This window comes from Artemia franciscana, chromosome 13, assembly GCF_032884065.1.
Source record: "Artemia franciscana chromosome 13, ASM3288406v1, whole genome shotgun sequence".
In the NCBI taxonomy this organism is placed as follows: domain Eukaryota; kingdom Metazoa; phylum Arthropoda; class Branchiopoda; order Anostraca; family Artemiidae; genus Artemia; species Artemia franciscana.
In genome coordinates this window covers 38,845,722-38,863,918 of record NC_088875.1, presented here as the reverse complement: position 1 = coordinate 38,863,918, position 18,197 = coordinate 38,845,722, and the positions used below count along the sequence as shown (strand labels likewise).

Sequence of the window (18,197 nt, the reverse complement as noted above, 5' to 3'; positions counted from 1 at the left end):
GAGCAATAATACTTTTTGAAAACGAATTGATATACTTTCAGAGTTACGTGTTCATATCGCGTTGTTGATTTTGGAACACTTTGCTTATGATGATTGTTATGATCTTAGACGTTGATTATGATAGTTTTTATGTATATTTGCGTTAGCTTAGTACGCAAACTTGTTTAAGTGTGGAAGGGAATGCTTAACGTAGCGTAACTTAATCACTTAGCAATGAAATTACATGCTTAGTGAGAAAACAGCTGAATTCAAATGTGGCTCAGACTGACTACTTTCTATATTATTAAAACTAATAAAGAATCCATGATAGGCCGCATTCAGGCGAAGGGTTAGGGGGCTCAAACCATCTCCCTTAAAATGTTTTTCAAATTTGAAAAAACGTTATAAAAATGCATAAAAACCGATTTTTGATTTGCTTTGAAAGTTTTTTATTCCACTGAAAAAGTATCCCCCCTAACAAAAACCCTGGATAAGGCCCTGTCCTTGGCTTCTGATATTTCTTGAAACGACTCCGAATCGTTGTTTCTTCATAGAAACGTTTAGAATTACCTAGCCAAGTGGGATGGGACGAATTTTTTCTCTTTTTTTTTATATTTTTTTTTTAATATTCTCTCCAGTAACATGTTTCTGAAAATTGTTTGCTAACATACCTTTTTAGGGGTATCTTTATTCAAAAATGCCCATTTTTTGTATTTTCATACAAAAATTGAAAAATACAACAAGTTTGTCCCTCTAAATATTATAAAACACTTTCCCCTCTAAAATTTCTGGAACAATGGATGCAATGGACCGTTTTATTTCGAGAAAAATGTATTATATTTTTTTTAGACATACGGGAGTTTGTTTGAAAAATAAAGTTTAAAACTCTGAGTCCAAAAGTTCAACATTATCATCACTTAGAGCTATTGAAAAATAAAAGAAAAAAAAAAACAGAAAAATAAGATCAAACTTTATTTCTGAAAACATTCTATTTATGCCTTCCCATACCACATGATGTTTTTTAATTTTCTTTATGTCTATGACTACATAGATGGTTACTCCAAGAGAGTGATGTCAAAAACGTGTTTCAGTAAAATCATGTATTATGTTACACCTATGGATCTACCTAACTGTGAAATATCAGAACTGCGTGAGAAAATTCTTGACGTAAGATCACTTTTTGACAAATCATCACGCATAAGTAGGTGAACGGCCGCAGAAATAATAGTCATGCTATAATATAATGTTTAACTATACCCTAAAAGTGATATAGCGTTATATAGAGTTTCCTCTGCTGTTTATTTTAATATATAAGGTTAAAGAAAAAATCCAATTTAGAGTAGTTAGTTCTTTAGCATCGAAAGAGAAACATATAACATGAGATACTTTGTAAGTAACATTTTGTTTGTAATTTCAATATTACGAGAATATTAGATATTCAAGTTTCAAATATAGGCTAATACCTAAGAATGGATCTTCCAGGTGCAAATCTGACTAAATTAGAAAATGCACAGTGGCGATAGTTAAAACTTGGGTTCATTATCGTATGATTTAACTATACTAATCTTCAAGTGGAAAAAAACTTTTTTTTTGAAACCCTCCTATACAATCAAAGATGGAGTTATAAATATTACAACATATAACAGAAGAACCTTTTGTAAGGAACATTTTGTTAGTAATTTTATTATTATTAGATTATGTAAATTCAAGGTTCACAAATGGACCTTTCAAATGCCAATCTGCCTAAATGCAAAAATGCACAGCAGGGATAGTTTAAAACTAGATTACTCATTGCTTGATTTGCACAGCTAGGATAGTTAAATATTAGATTAATTATTGTTTGATTTAATAGAATGGTAGAAAGAAATCAAGCACATTCTTTTGTAGGCAGTTCCACGAACGAGTAAGTGAAAGATCGGTAAAAAATGTCAGGCATAAAATAGTTTTGTTTGTACCTCATTGGCTGTATAGTATTATATAATACTAATACTACTAACAGCTCACTGAAGCACCAAGTCACCTGAGGCCAAAACAACTGCGCACACTCCTCCTTTCTCCTAATCTATACAAAGCCTCACTCTTTACACCCTCCGAGGAAGTTCCCATTTCCTTTTATTCTTTCTTTACGACATTCTCCCACCACTATTACAGACGACCTACTTTCCTTTTAGTCCTAGACGCTTGGCTGAAAAGGACAATCTTCGGCAATGTGTCATCCTTCATGCGTAGAAACGTCCCCTTGCCATCTCAACCTTATTCTCATGATAGCCATAGACAGCGGGTTTGAACCACATTTTTTGTACAGGCTACTGAGGGAAAAACGGTCAGTCATCCGGGTACCCCCCAAAAAAATACGTTTTTATCAGTTTTGCTCTTATATACGGTTTTAAAAGTTTTTTTTAATAAATAAGAGACAAAAAATGCCTAACCTGAAATATTTTTTTTAGCATTGAATGAGAGACATTTAACATGAAAACCTTCAAAGCTACATTCTGTGTGCAGTTTTTTTTCCAAAACTCAATATTATTAGAGATGGAGTCTTGTTGGTAATCAATAATAATTACTATGATAACCAATTTATTATAATGGTAATCAATTATGAGTTGATAGTTTGATGATTAGTTTCTAAAATTTCAACCTTTACTCCAAAACTTGCTGACAGTAATATGAGAAATAGTTTCCATTGATTGAAGCACGGCCAAACCGTGGTGTTTGTGCCAACTTTGGCACATTAGTGGTTTACAAGGGGCGTTGGTACTACTTGCGTCTGTATGCACCTTCTTTTAGTGCGTGGTAATTGAAGATCAACCATCCTAAATATTAAATATTAAATAAATACGAAATGGAAAGCAAAGTGACATTGTAGTGTTGTTCACTCTATATATCACAGGACGCTTTTATTAAACTTTAAATAAATACATACTGCTAACTACTACTACTAACAACTCACCGCAACACCAAGCAGCCGGAGACCAACACATATACACACACTCCTCCTCCATCACGATCTCTTCAAAGCCTCCCTCTATACACCATCCCAGGAAGTTCACATTTCCTTTAAATTATTCTTTATGACATCCTCCCACCCCAGACGAGGGCGACCTGTTTTCCGTTTAGCTCTAGATGGTTGCCGGAAAAGGACAATCTTCGGTAATCTGTCATCTTTCATCCACAGAGCTTTCCCTAGCTATCTCGACCTTAATACATTATAACCCTAGAAAGTGGGATTTAACCACATTTTCCGTCACCCTACTGTTTGAAATACGGTCAGTCAGCCGGGTACCCAGAACAATCCGTAGGCAATTTCTCTGGAAAACATCTAGTAAATCTTCATCCGCTGTTCGGAGCGTCTATGGTTCAGAGCCATACTTGGCCACTGTCATCACTGTACCATTCAATATTCTAATCTTAGTTTGAAGACTTATCTTCCTATTCTTTTAAACTTTTTTTTTAACTGTGAAAAAGCACCTTGAGCCTTGGCTATTCTACTTCTAACATCTTCACTGCTCCCACCGTCTTTACTAATAGTGCTACCAAGGTAAGGGAAGATGTCCACCTGATCAATCTTTTCGTTACCCAACCTCGTCTTTTCATCTTCACTTACTCCTAGATTTAGGGACTTATTCTTCTTAACATTAATTTTAGTACCTATTCTAGTACCCTGAACACGCAAAACCTCTAAAAGTTCATTGATTTTGCTCATACTTTCATCTAGGATGCTTAAACCATCAGCATAACCTAAGCACAGGAGAGTTTTTCTGCCCCATTTGACTCCGTGGTTTCCCATTGCCTTTACTGTGCTCCATAAGGCAAAGTTCATCAAAATAACCCATATAAAGGGGGATAGAACACAACCTTGCTTAACTCCTGGTTTAATACAAACCGCAGCAGTGTTGTTTTCAAACAGTTCGTGGTAACGAACTGTAGTAAGGAGCGACCCGGCTCAATAGTAACCAAAACTCTAAAAAATGGAATTTTGATACCAACACCTACATCGAAAGAATTGCATTTTAATGCTGATTTTAAATATATTAAATAAAAAAAACTAATTTTTTTTTAGCTGAAAGTAAGGAGCGACATTAAAACTTAAAACGAACAGAAATTACTCCGTATATAAAATGGGTTGTCTCCTCCGCAATCCCTCGCTCTTTACGCTAAAGCTTTTAATTGTTTTAAAAAGTAGAATTGTGGCAAAGAGTCAAACTTTAGCGTAAAGAGCGAGGGATTGCGGAGGAGACAACCCATTTTACATACGGAGTAATTTCTGTTCGTTTTAAGTTTTAATGTCGCTCCTTACTTTCAGCTAAAAAAATTAGTTTTTTTTTATTTAATTTCTGAACGTTTTTGAATTAATGCATGTTTGGTTTTGGCTCTCCCCACATAAATTATTAAAATGAAATTTGTATATTAATTCTTTTTTTGGATAAATGGCTTTCTCTTAGTTTTGATCAGACGATTTTGAGAAATAAGGGGTGGAGAAGGAGGCCTAGTTGCCCTCCAATTTTTCGGTTGCTTAGAAAGGCAACTAGAACTTTTAATTTTTAACGAACGTTTTTATTAGTAAAAAATATACGTAACTTGTAAATTAGCAACTTACGTAACAAACTTTCATAATCTTATACTTTTATTATGTATACAAGGGGGTTTGTATCCTCGTTAATACCTCGCTCTTGACACTAAATCTTAAGTTTTGTCCCAATTCTTTAAAAATGACCCCTGAATCAGAAAGGCCGTAGAATAAATAGTTGAAATTACTAAAAATACTTTAGCATAAAGAGCGAGGTATTTATCTCCTCCTAAATACCTCGCTCTTTATGCTAAAGTATTTTTAGAACCCCTCATATGCGTAATAATCTCTGTTCGTTTAAGTTTCAATGCTACTCCTACCTTTCATTTGAAAAAACGTTTTCATGTTTATTTTTCATTGTTTTCTTATAGTAATGCTAGAAATTCATGCGCCCTTTTCCTTGAATTTTTCTTCCCCAATGGCAGATTCCTCCAAGGAAAGATCCTCCAACATAGCCCCCTCCCCTCAGCCCCACCCCCAAACAAAATAAATTCCCCCTGAAAACGTCTGTACACTTCCCAATAACCATTACTATATGTAAACACTGGTCAAAGTTTGTAACTTGCAGCCCCTCCCCCAGGGATTGTAGGGGAGTAAATCATCCCCAAATACATAGTTATTATGGTTTTCGACTATGCTGAACAAAATGGGTATCTCAAAATTTTGATCCGTTGACTTTGGGAAAAAAATGAGCGTGGGAGGGGGCCTAGATGCCCTCCAATTTTTTTGGTCACTTAAAAAGGGCACTAGAACTTTTCATTTCCGTTAGAATGAGCCCTCTTGCGAAATTCTAGGACCACTTGGTCGATACGATGACCCCTGGGAAAAAGAAAAAAAAAAAAACAAACAAAAAACAAACAAATAAACACGCACCCGTGATTTGTCTTCTGGCAAAAAATACAAAATTCCACATTTTTGTAGATAAGAGCTTGAAACTTCTACAGTAGGGTTCTCTGATACACTGAATCTGATGGTGTGATTTTCGCTAAGATTCTATGACTTTTAGGGGGTGTTTCCCCCTATTTTCTTAAATAAAGCAAATTTTCTCAGGCTCGTAACTTTTGATGGGTAAGACTAAACTTATATATTTTAAATCAGCATTAAAATGCAATTCTTTTGATGTAGCTATTGATATCAAAATTCAATTTTTTAGAGTTTTGGTTACTATTGAGCCGGGTCACTCCTTACTACAGTTCGTTACCACGAACTGTTTGATAAGTTTCATCAAGTTTAGTCTTACTCATCAAAAGTTACGAGCCTGAGAAAATTTGCCTTATTTTAGAAAATAGGGGGAAAAGCCCCCTAGAAGTCATAGAATCTTAACGAAAATCACACCATCAGGTTCAACGTATCAGAGAACCCTACTGTAGAAGTTTCAAGCTCCTATCTACAAAAATGTGGAATTTTGTATTTTTTGTTAGAAGGCAGATCACGGATGCGTGTTCATTTGTTTTTTTGTTTTTGTTTTTTTTTTCCAGGGGTGATCGTATCGACCCAGTTGTCCTAGAATGTTGCAAGAGGGCTCATTCTAACAGAAATGAAAAGTTCTAGTGCCCTTTTTAAGTGACCAAGAAAATTGGAGGGCACCTAGGCCCCCTCCCACGCTAATTATTTTACCAAAGTCAACGAATCAAAATTCTGAGATAGCCATTTTATTCAACGTAGTCGAAAAACCTTATAACTATGTATTTGGGGACGACTTACTCCCCCACAGTCCCCGTGGGAGGGGCAACAAGTTACAAACTTTGACCAGTGCTTACATATAGTAATGGTTATTGGGAAGTGTACAGGCGTTTTCAGGAGGATGTTTTTGGTTGGGGGAGGGGTTGAGAAGAGGGGGATATGCTGGGGGAACTTTCCATTGATAATTTGTCATGGGGGAAGAAAATCTCCATGAAGGGAGCGCAGGATTTACTAGCATTATTTAAAAAAAAAACAATGAAAAAATAAATATGAAAAAGTTCTTTCAGCTGGAAGTAAGGAACAGCATTAAAACTTAAAACAAACAGAAATTATTACCCATATGAGGGGCTCACCTCCTCCTAATACCTCGCTCTTTACGCTAAAGTATTTTTAGTAATTTCAACTATTTATTCTACGGCTTTTGTGATTCAGCTCATTCTTAATGAATTGGGAAAAAAAAAATTAAGCTTTGGTGTAAAGAGCGAGGTACTGACGAGGGGGCGAACCCCCTCATATATGTAATAAAAATATGAGAATACAAAAGTCCTTTACGTAAGCTAATTTATAAGTTACGTAAATATTTTACTAATAAAAAGATTCGTAAAAAATTAAAAGTTCTAGTTGCCTTTTTAATTAACCAAAAAATCGGAGGGCAAATAGGCTTCCTTTCCCGCTCTTTTTTTCTCAAAATCATTCGATCAAAATTATGAGAAAGCCATTTAGCAAAAAAAAAAAAAAAAAAAATGCAAATTTCGTTATAAGAGCCAAAATCAAAACATGCATTGATTCAAAAACGTTCAGAAATTAAATAAAAAAAAGACAAGTTTTTTTAACTGAAAGTAAGGAGCGACATTAAAACATAAAACGAACAGAAATTACTTCGTATATGAAAGAGGCTGCTTCCTCATCAACGCCCCGCTCTTTACGCTAAAGTTTTTTACTGTTTTAAAAAGAAGAATTGAGAGAAAGAGTCAAATTTTAGCGTAAAGAGCGGGGCATTGATGAGGAAGCAGCCTCTTTCATATACGAAGTAATTTCTGTTCGTTTTATGTTTTAATGTCGCTCCTTACTTTCAGTTAAAAAACTTGTTTTTTTTATTTAATCATACATAGAACTAATCACTTTAATGTATTTGTCTGATATCAAACAGTTCGTGGTAAAGAACTGTAGTAAGGAGCGACCCGGCTCAATAGTAAACGAAACTCTAAAAAACGAAGTTTTGATACCAATAAATATATCAAAAGAATCAGATTTTTATGTTGATTTTAAATATATCAGTTTCATCAAATTTAATCATCAAAAATTACGAGCCTGAGAAAATTTGCCTTGTTTTGGAAAATAGAGAGAAACACCCCCTAAAAGTCATACGATCTTAACGAAAATCACACCATCGTATTCAGCGTATCAGAGAACCCTACTGTAGAAGTTTTAAGCTCTTATCTACAAAAATGTGGAACTTAGTATTTTTTGCCAGAAGACCGATCACGGGTGCGTGTTTATTTGATTGTTTTTTTTTTCCCCAGAGGTGATCGTATCGACCAAGTGATCCTAAAATGTCGCGAGAGGGCTCATTCCGACGGAAATTAAAAGTTCTAGCGCCCTTTTTAAGTGACCGAAAAAATTGGAGGCCACCTAGACCCCCTCCCACGCTCTCTTTTTCCCAAAGTCACTTGATCAAAATTTTGAGATAGCCATTTTGTTCAGCATAGTCAAAAAACTTAATAACTGTCTTTGGGGCTCACTTACTTCCCCACAGTTCCCAGGGGAGGGGCTGCAAGTTACAAACTTTGACCAGCGTTTACATACTATAATGATTATTGGAAGTGTACAGACCTTTTCAGGATAATTTTTTGGTTGGGGGGGGTAGAGGGGAGGGGGCTAAGCGGGAAGATCTTCACTTGGAGGAATTTGTCATGGGAGAAGAGAAATGCCATGAAGGAGGCGCAGGATTTTCTAGCATTATTTAAAAAAACAATGAAAAAATAAATATGAAAAAGTTTTTTCAACTGAAAGTAAAGACCAGCATTAAAACTTAAAACGAACAGAGATTATTACGCATTGGGGGGTCCATCTCTTCCTAAATAGCTCGCTCTTTACGCTAAAGTATTTTTAGTAATTTCAACTATTTATTCTACAGCTTTTATGATTCAGGGGTCAATCTTAAAGAATTGAGATAAAATTAAAGCTTTAGTGTAAAGAGTGAGGTATTAACGAGGGGGAAAACCCCCTCATATACATAATAAAAATATACGAATATAGAAGTTCGTTACGTAAGTTAATTTGTAAGTTATGTTATTTTTTACTAATAAAAACGTTCGTTAACAATTAAAAATACTAGTTACCTTTTTAAGTAACCGAAAAATTGGAGGGCAACTAGGCCTCCTCTGTCACAGTTTTTATCAAAATCGTCTGATCAAAACTAAAAGAAAGCCATTTAGCAAAAAAATTAATACGCAAATTTCGTTTTAATTATTCATTTGCGGAGAGCCAAAATAAAAACATGCATTAATTTAAAAACGATCAGAAATTAAATAAAAAAAACAACAAGTTTTTTTTTAACTGAAAGTAAGGAGCGACATTAAAACTTAAAACGAACAGAAATTACTCCGTGTATTAAAGGATTAAAGGGGCTGTTCCTCCCTCAACGTCCCGCTCTGTACGCTAAAGTTATTTACTGTTAAATAAAGTAGAATTGAGAGAAAGAGTCAAACTTTAGCGTAAAGAGCGGGACGTTGAGGGAGGAACAGCCCCTTTCATACACGGAGTAATTTCTGTTCGTTTTAAGTTTTAATGTCGCTCCTTACTTTCAGTTAAAAAACTTGTTTTTTTTTATTTAATACCATACAAGGATAAGGCCTTTGCTAAAGCTCTTCTATCAAATGATTCGATCACTTGCTCATAATACTTAAAACTGAGGACCAAAGGTGTTTGACAACTAAGGCACTCCTCAATTATCAACCAAAAAGTGAAAGGCTGTCGATACATCCTCTACCTTTTCTAAACCCGCAATTTTCTTCTCTTAAAACTTTGTCTACAGCATCTTTCAGTCTAAAAATTTACATATAACTAAGTAATTTACTACCTACAGAGACCAGACTAATGCCTCGATAATTACGACACTCAATCTTACCATCTTTCTTATACAGCGGTTAAATTAAGGTTTTCCTGAAATCGTTAGGTACTTCTACCTCTTCAAAAATCATATTCATAATCTTCAGTAACCCATTTCAAATCTCAGAGTCGCCAAAAGTAAAACAGTTCAAAATAGGGATGAAACCTTTTAATTGACAGTGAATAGATATAAAATTATTTAACTGGATATTTCGAACACATATACAGTGTTCATCATCAGCAGAGCAGAATCGCCATATTTAAGAAACTCATTTCTATATTTAAGAAACTCATAAAGAGCACTGTCGCCAATTCTTCCTCACAAAAGAAATCTTCCTTCATATCCAAGGTATCACAAACTTTTTCATTTTCCTCTCTATCTTTTCCTCCAACTGTATCTCGGTTTAGCACATTCTCAAAACGTTCCGTCTATCTCTCTTTAACTGTTTCCTTATCAATAAGAGAGGCCCTGTTCTTATCTTTAACTGGGACAATTCCGGATTGATTACTTCCTCTCAATTTATGAACATGCCAGTACAATATTTTACTATTATACCGTCTAGTTGCATCTTCCAGATCCCTGGCAATTTTATCCATGGCCTCCACTTCACAACCTCCTTAGTTGATATTTGTAATTCTTTCTCCACTTTCTTTATATTCATTTTGTTTTCATATGATCTATAACTCAGATAATCCTTGTATTAGCCCCTTCTCCTCTATATTAAATACATAGAGAGGTGTCTTCTCCAAGACACCATCAGCAACATCACAAATTGTTTTTCTAAAATTATCCCAACCATCTTCCACATTGTCAAATTTTAAACTCTCAAGTTTAGTATTTAACTCTTCCTGGAAAGTTTCTCTCAAATTCTCTTCCTGGAGTCTACCAGCATCAGAACTTCCCGGGAGGTAGTTACCCTTCCGAAATTTCAGCTTTGAAATAACCCTAGACACTACTAGATGACGATCTTTACTTTTAACATCAGTAACAGCACTCCTATATACCCTAGTACCTTTTATTGATTTATTGATTCTGCCAGTTTTTGGTTTACTGGCATAATCAATAAGGTTTTCTGTCTTACCAAGTCGTGAATACCATGTCAACTTTTAGGCCATTCTATGACCAAACACAGTATTGGTTACAACTAGATTGTTATGCCTACAAAATTGCAAGAGTCTGTAGCCATTACTGTGGCCATTCGGTAGACATTATTTTTCCTACACCAAATTTACCTAGGATAGGATACCCTCTATCCCCATTTCTACCAGCCCGGGCGTTAAAATCTCCTAGTGAAAACACCATATTTCTACCTAGGACCTCTTCTATTTGCTCCTGTAACTGTAAGTAAAATTCATCTGAGTCACTTGTCTCCCCGTTAGTCGGTTCAAGAGGAGCATATACTACTTAACTGATACCCTGAACTTTTTAGTCATAAAATGAGCAATTAGTTTTCCATTATTAATACCTTCCCACCCTAAACAACACTTAGCACCTTCCTTATTCATCATGAGCCCTACTCCTTGTCTTTGTACCCCTTCCTTCCTGCCTTTGTAAACAAGTTCTACATCACCTAATTTCATGCTTCCTACCCCTGGGATATGAGATTCTGAAACTCGTAATAAGTCTAGTTCGAGTCGTCTGAATTCGTCAGTCAAAATGTCGATACGATGGTCATTTTTTAACGTCGTAGCATTCCAAGTTCTAATTTTCAAGTTCTTTAAATCATTGAAATTATTTTGGCCTCAGAAAAACCAATGATCCCGAATACCAGTGCAGGACGGGAATCAATGTCGTTTACTAGACTATAATTTCTTCTAGGGGTGGCACTCCTTAAGTGGGAATAGAGTTGAGCGCAAGATTTCCAGTCTTGTAGGTACCCCAAAAGGGTCGAGGCAGCCCTTTAAAGAGGCCGTTGTCCATTGATCTAGGTTTTACGCCCTGGCGCAGTTGTCCTCCTATAGAGGATCCTCCCACGATGGTGTTAAGCGTCACCGTGTAATTTTAACCATTACTGATAGAAGGTTTGTAACATCTGCGACGTGTGGACACGCCCGTGGGTCCTGTTGATTTTAAACTTGATGGGCCTTCGTCCTCCTCCACCTGCATTTATAACCCGGGGCGAGATTGCTCCAGCTTCTATTATGGACCACTAGGTACAAAGTTTCTCCTTGGTCCGTGCCTCCTATGGAGGTACCATGCATATCTGTAGGGCGTTCCCTTATCGCCAACGGGAGACACGCTGAGTGGCCTGAGGGAGGCCGTTTTTTCTCAAAACTAAAAGCAAAGTACCTTAAAATCATCTAACATTGCCAAGGATAAGAGATGCAATTTGACCATATTGTATATGGATGCTGATGACTCCTTAGAACGAAGAATCGCACCCGGCTTTCTAGTACAGGAACATCGGACACGATGAAGATGTGCAACTCAATAGAGGTCTAAGAAGAAATGATTTCTCAAGAGACAAAGTTACATAGAGTTGAGCTGAATGGCGCTGAGTTAAATATTGTAGAACTGAACGGGGTTTAGTTGAATAGAGTTGACTAAATGAGCTTGAGGTAAATAGGAAATAAGTTGAACGACGTCTGAATTGAGTTTTGATTAAAAATTTTGTTTACCAAAATATTTTTGATTAGCTGTCTGAAGAAAAATTTGCGTTTCCCTCATCGAGCTGAAACTTCAATACAGTGTAGTTTAAACTCAAAGAAAACCCGATAATAAGAACCGAATTTGAATTTCTTCAGAGGTATAGGATAAAAACTGAATTTTTACAAACTTGCAAAAATTTTGGCATTGGAGGAAGGTTCTAAAGCAATTTGCAACATTTATTACATGATGTAGTCTTGCTGAAAGTTTCTTCTTTGAATTTCGGTTACAGAGAGTGGTGGTTTGCTCTTTATTAAGCTGCAACTACTACAACAACTATGCAAGTATATAATTGTTAAGGTTTTTAGTCCATTTTTTATATTAAGGTCGTGTTTGTTTGTACTGCTGTTTATTGTGTCACAGCCGCACCAATAGAGGACAGTACACAGACTGAAAATGTGGAATCCATCAGACAAACATCTGAAGATCAGATAGTAAATGGACAAATTAGACAAGAGCGACAATTTCACTATCCCTACTTCCGTAATGGACTGCAAATTGGTGCACAGTATCCATCAATTGAACAGTATCAGCCAATCGCACAGTATCAGCCATTTTCTCAGCTAGGTAAGTTCATTTTTCATTAACATTTATTTAAGCCAGGCGTGGGCAACCTCTTTTGGAAAAGGGTCATTGTCATTAGAGTGAAACGGTTTGCAGGCCACATGACTCAATTTTTACATGTTTCAAATATAATTTAAAGATAAGCTAATTAATTCCTGTATAAATAGCTACAATATATAATTTTTACGTGTCAATGTGGATGAATTTCATTGTTAACTCCTATTTTTTCAGCGCAGAATGAATACTACAAGGTGAGTAAGCAAATACAAACTAAAAATTAACTTGAAATAGTAAGATTTTAATAGTACTTAGTTTCCTGGACCATATGAGCAAGACTGCAATGAGGGTTGCCACACGGCGAAAAAAATCACCAGATTTTAATGATTTTTAAGTTGATTTAGTGATTACCTTCAGAAATCTAGTGACATTAGGTACTGATTTAGTGATTTTTTAGGCAATATGAAAAATCACTAGAGTTCGTGTCAAATTACTAGGGCTGGAAACCCTGACTGTAATCATCTGTAGATTAAAATAGAAATGTGCTCTAGGAAAAATGCAAAAATATGCATTTCTTTAGAGCAATCTACCAACTTTAAAATTTACTTTATTTTTGTTGTAGTTTTGTTTATATAAAGCTGTTGATAGAAATAAAATCCTCTACCGTCAATCAGGGTGACTTTTTGATAGTTTTCACCTTTAAGGCCTTCTAGGAGTTAGCAGGGTGGTAAAAAAAAATCTGAAACTAGTGTCGAGAGTGTGACTTTTGCTAAGAGATGGCAGCCTGAGACGCTTAATATTGCATCTCTGACGGAAGTACTTCATTTTTGACGAAAACATCAATTAACGAAGTCACCGGGCTTTGGGGTTACTTTTACATAAAGCTAGGACCATTAGCTTTAAGACCGTCAGATTTGCTGTAAAACTCGTTTATTCATATCAAACGTTTCAAAAGCAATAAAAAACATCAGTTATTACAAAAAGCGTAAAAAAAAACAGTCTTCAAAACTGACTAAATCAGTTGCTTCAGTAAAAGAATAACCATAAGGGATCAAAAAACCGGACTAACCCACCCCAAAACCACCTGACTAGAGGTTCACGAGGTGCCGCAGACCTCAGAAGGCTTTGGGAACACCATTTCTACCTGGACTCTGTAGGCACAGTTTGTTTCGCCCGTCAGCACGAACTTGTAGTTTAAAAAAGACACGCGCTTTAGAAATGTGATTTTCAACTCGATGTCAATGCCAGCGTTTTTATTTTCATCCTTACTCAGGTCAAGTTGTCTTTCAACTCTGGCTACGTATTGTAATGTGGACTTCTTTCCAGCCAAATTGATCACGGCATATTCCCTCACCGTAGCCTGACCCTTTATGTCAGGATCTTCTGTAGGTCTCATATTGATATCACAGTGCGAAACGTCGTCAAACTGAGGGTCCTCTGGTAAACTGTCAGAACTGACATCTTCTTGAACAAACTTTAGGGATTTTCTCTTCAAAGTTTTCGACTTCTTACTGCTGGCACTTTGAATTTCGTCAGGAACATCATCGCCCGATTGAGAGCTGCCATTGGCTCTGGCACTAGTCATCTGCCTCCCTTTCTTTTTTTTTCGCTCCTTTTGGCTATGGCATTTACAACGTCTTTAGACGAGATACTTTTTACAGATGTAATTTCCAATCTTCGACAACGACGCTGTGGAGCAATATAATCTTTGCCATAGCGAACACATCTCCGTAACTGCTTGTCAGACAGTTTCGACAGTGATGCTTGTAGTTGAGTTTTCCCTGGGTATTTTTGCAACGAGGGCATCTTTGTTTATAAGAAATACTGAACAAGCCTTGAATCCGTTTTTTATAGTCTCTACAGATGTTTCCCAAATCTCGTCCCACAGTCAAACGATTAGGGTCTTAAAGTGCTCTTTGGGAACTCTGGACTTGTCTGGATTGCATCTTTATATTCTGTTAGGACCTTCCACCATACGTGTTTCATCATACCAAACAGGGCAACATCTAGTGGCTGAAGAGGGTGGGTTGAGTTTGGCGGAAGACAAAAAACAAATTTGATGTTATATTCAGTATAAAGACGCAAGACCCTTATATCGATATGCGATGAATTATTTTAACTGATCAAGACTTTTTCTTCATCTGGGCCGAACTTCTCCACCCACGGGACGATGAGTGACTCAAAGAAATCATGGAAGCAAGTTGAAACGAACCACCCAGACTTTGACCTGTTGAATCGAAAGCCCTTTGAAGCTCCTTCGATCCACGAATCCCAGAGCTTTACCAACTTAAAGACAATATAAGGCCAAAACTGTTCTCCACTAGCAGAAGCTGCTAAAATTGTAGATCTTTCCAATGTCGTCTGATTCATTAGTCGCTCGGGATATTTCACTTTGCGTTTGAAGATAGCAATCACTCGTCCAGGATTATCAGGCAGGGTGGTGTCGTCGTAATTGACAATGCATTTAGGCTTAACATCGCGAAGCGTTTCCTCCAGGCATTCAGTGTACGAGCTCACAGTGCGGGAGTCAACTTTGTTGTGGCTTGAGCTAACGTTCTGACAGAATCTGTGGCTCAGTTGATCCGATTGTCTTTTAAGAAAAATTCTGGCCCACTTTTCTCCCGGGAGGTTGTTCTTGAAGCGTTGTTCATTCAGCTTCTTCTTATCAGAAATGACTTGACTAGGAGCTGAAAATCAGACCATGTTAGCGGAAATGCCCACTCAGACAGATGAACCAGATGGTGAGTAAGAACTGTTTCTTCGTTCATTCCAAGAACTGTCTGCCTGCCAAATTTTTTTTTTTGGCTGCAAGCCTTTAGTGTGGTTCTGAAGAGTACCTTACTGCAGTATAGATATTAGCCCCATTCTTCACAGCCTCAACTGGTTTCTCGAATGCTTCCTCGGGAAAAGCCTTGTACGGACGAATGTAAGGCTTTCGTTCGTAAGTTCTAGTCATCTGAAAGAGAAAAAGAAAACTTAAAGACAACCACAGTAAACTAATTGTGACGTTAAGCTCAGTTAGATAGATAGATAGATAGATAGAATTTTTATTTCATAAAAATAAAAACAAACGTAAATAATCAAATAAAGCCAATAGGAAGCTCAGCTCGAAAAGAAGGCTATCAATTATTACATCTATCTAAATAAACCAAAAATAAAGATAAAAAAGATAAACAAAAAACCATCATAACATATAAAAGGAGAAGGACAAAGGAGGCTACCCCAGCATGTCATTCCAAAAATAATACTTAAAAAAACAAAAAACAACGCCCCGTCATCAAAGGTTAATAATATTTCTACTACTTTGGTCTTTAAAAGTGATCGGCTATTAATATTTTTAAATTTAGTATTTAATTTAAGCCTATTTGCTATAGAAGGGATTTAGTACTTTATTATCTCTTGTACAGCTAACTGAGGGGATTCTATACGCACCAAAACGAGCCAACGAAGAAGCGAGTGAGCGAAAGGGGTTAATAAGAATATGTGATTCATAAAAATAACTTTCTGGAGACTGATTATCATAATGCCAGAGCGATAATTGCAAACCTTAAGATGACTAAGGCTTAGTATATGATGAAATAAAAATAAAGTTTTTGTTTGAGAAAGACTTTGAAGTCGTGCACGACGATGAAAGAGAATACCAAAGATCCTTACGGCTTTATTTTGCAATGTCTGTAGCGGTTTAAAATGATTAGCAAATGTATTTAGGTAAAAAAGGGACAGTATCTTAGGTATGATTCTATTAAAGAATGATAGAAGAAGATATAAAAAGAAAAAAGGTCTTAGTTCAATCAGAACACTTCGGGGTGACTTTAATAATTGGCAAAGTCACCCCCGAAGTGGCCTTTCTCCAAGGGGTAACTTTTAAAACTGACCCATCTCCTTCCGCTTTAAGGTAAATCCTTAAATACTTACTGGACGGCTTTCTGATCATATTTATGAGTCTACTAATGCTCAAAAAAAAAAAAAAAACAAAACAAAAAAAAACAGTCGCTTGTTTTTCGTGGTCAGACAAATTTTCAGTACCCCTAACGTAACAAACAGTTCACAAACAGAGACTCTTAACTTGATGGACACTATTTCCACACTAACTGACGAAGATAATCTTAAGAGCCATCTAGATTTTTCTCAGTTTTCCGTCACTACACCTGTCACCAAAAGTGTGGCTACATTTCGTAGAAATACCCTAAAAAACGCCACTTTACTAACAATTCGGAATAAATTTTGAACGTGGTTTCGAAACTTCGAACAAAATTTTGAGCCAGTAATAGAAACAGAAACATGTGATTGATTCTTTTTATGAAATATAGCCAGCAGAAAAGACAAAAGATTTTGAGTCACAGCATTTTTTACAGCCAAATTTTCGTTTTTCTGTATCATTACTTGTTTTTATTTTGTTTAAAGTGGTCGACGGAAATATAATCACCAATGGAATAAATCTGAACGGAATAAATGTCAATGGAATAAATTTAGAATTCTTTAGCTAAGTAATTTACTTTGTCGTATGCTGACTGACGGTCCGCATAGCACAGGTATTAATCTCCCGATTCTCTACCTCCAGTAGGAAGTGCAAAATGTGGTTGGGGGCAAAACATCCGACCCTTCCCGTGTTTTCCTCCGATTTCTCCGGGCACCCATTTACAACTGGGTCGACTCTGACGGAGTTTAAAGAGTAATATCGCTGATCCCATTTCAAACCAAATAATCAGCGACACCAGGAACCGAACCCCTGCACTCACAGACACAGGATTGCAAACTAACCATTCAGCTAGTACGGCAATTTAATAATATTTATATTATTATTTTACCATATTTAAAATAATAATATATTACTTATTTAAGGTGCACAGATGTACAACCCTTATTCATATGGCTACCCATTGTACCAATACCCTCAGACAAACTACGTTAGAAACTACTTGGAAGGAAGCGGCAGCACTTACGGAACCAGTCAGTTTTACGATAAAGGAATTTGCGTCAAGAAAGGAAACATTTATGTATGCTACTAGATTGTGTTTTTGTTGCCTTATTTAATTGATTATAATTTATACCAAAACCTGAAACTTTTTTCTCCAGATGGAAAGAAGCCATAACTTTGTTCAACATTTTTAACTTTTGAAAACGTGTCGAACAAGAATTAAATTTTTTTTAGAGTCACTTGAAGTTTGAATTCCCTCAGTACTGAGCCATAAAAGTTGACATTAAGACTGTAATTTCTGCAAAAAAAATGCAGCAAGCATTTCAAGAAGAAAAATTTATTTCGCATACTTAGATTATGTATTTGACTCGAGATCCCTATAAATTCTTAGAATCGCTTCAAATTTGACTTTCTTACTATTGAGCCTATAATGTTATGGATTCCCTCAAAATTCCCAACAGGTTATTTAAGGAAAAATGTAAATTCAAATTTAGTCATTGCCTTGAAGAAACAAAATAAAAATTCTTAGAGTCACTTTAAGTTAGTTTTTCCACATAATTGAGCCATATACATTTGTGTAACGAAAAACTCCAACAAGCTATTGAAGAAAAAATCCTCAGATTAAGTTATTGCCTAAAATCTATCGGGTACCCATAAAAACTATCGGGTACCCATTAAAATTGATTTTGCTCGCTATTGAGCCTAAGCAGTTGTCATTCTCCAAAATGAAT

The 18,197-nt window shown here is 36.0% G+C and overlaps 2 protein-coding genes across 8 annotated transcripts in view; one reads left to right on the top strand and one right to left on the bottom strand.

Moving 5' to 3' along the window:
- Positions 1-18,197, bottom strand: part of LOC136034907 (potassium voltage-gated channel subfamily B member 2-like) — a 224,209-nt gene that overhangs the window by 24,087 nt on the left and 181,925 nt on the right. For 2 of the 7 annotated variants that reach the window (XR_010619286.1, XM_065716405.1), the window contains one exon: positions 13,462-15,504. The exons of the other annotated variants lie outside the window; for them this stretch is intronic. The gene's annotated coding sequence lies outside the window, so the exon portion shown is untranslated. Of the gene's footprint in view, positions 1-13,461; positions 15,505-18,197 lie in introns of those variants that run through there. 7 annotated transcript variants of the gene reach the window in all.
- LOC136034909 (uncharacterized) lies at positions 1,220-17,604 on the top strand. Its single transcript, XM_065716412.1, has 3 exons — positions 1,220-1,368; positions 12,314-12,554; positions 17,391-17,604. Exons 1-3 carry the CDS (start codon positions 1,357-1,359, stop codon positions 17,555-17,557), a joined length of 420 nt encoding a protein of 139 aa, XP_065572484.1. The 5' UTR covers positions 1,220-1,356; the 3' UTR covers positions 17,558-17,604.

Excerpts from the sequence above, each read along its gene's own strand:
- LOC136034909 (XM_065716412.1), top strand. Across the intron at positions 12,555-17,390 it reads TCAGCCATTTTCTCAGCTAG|GTGCACAGATGTACAACCCT; the intron begins GTAAGTTCATTT and ends TACTTATTTAAG.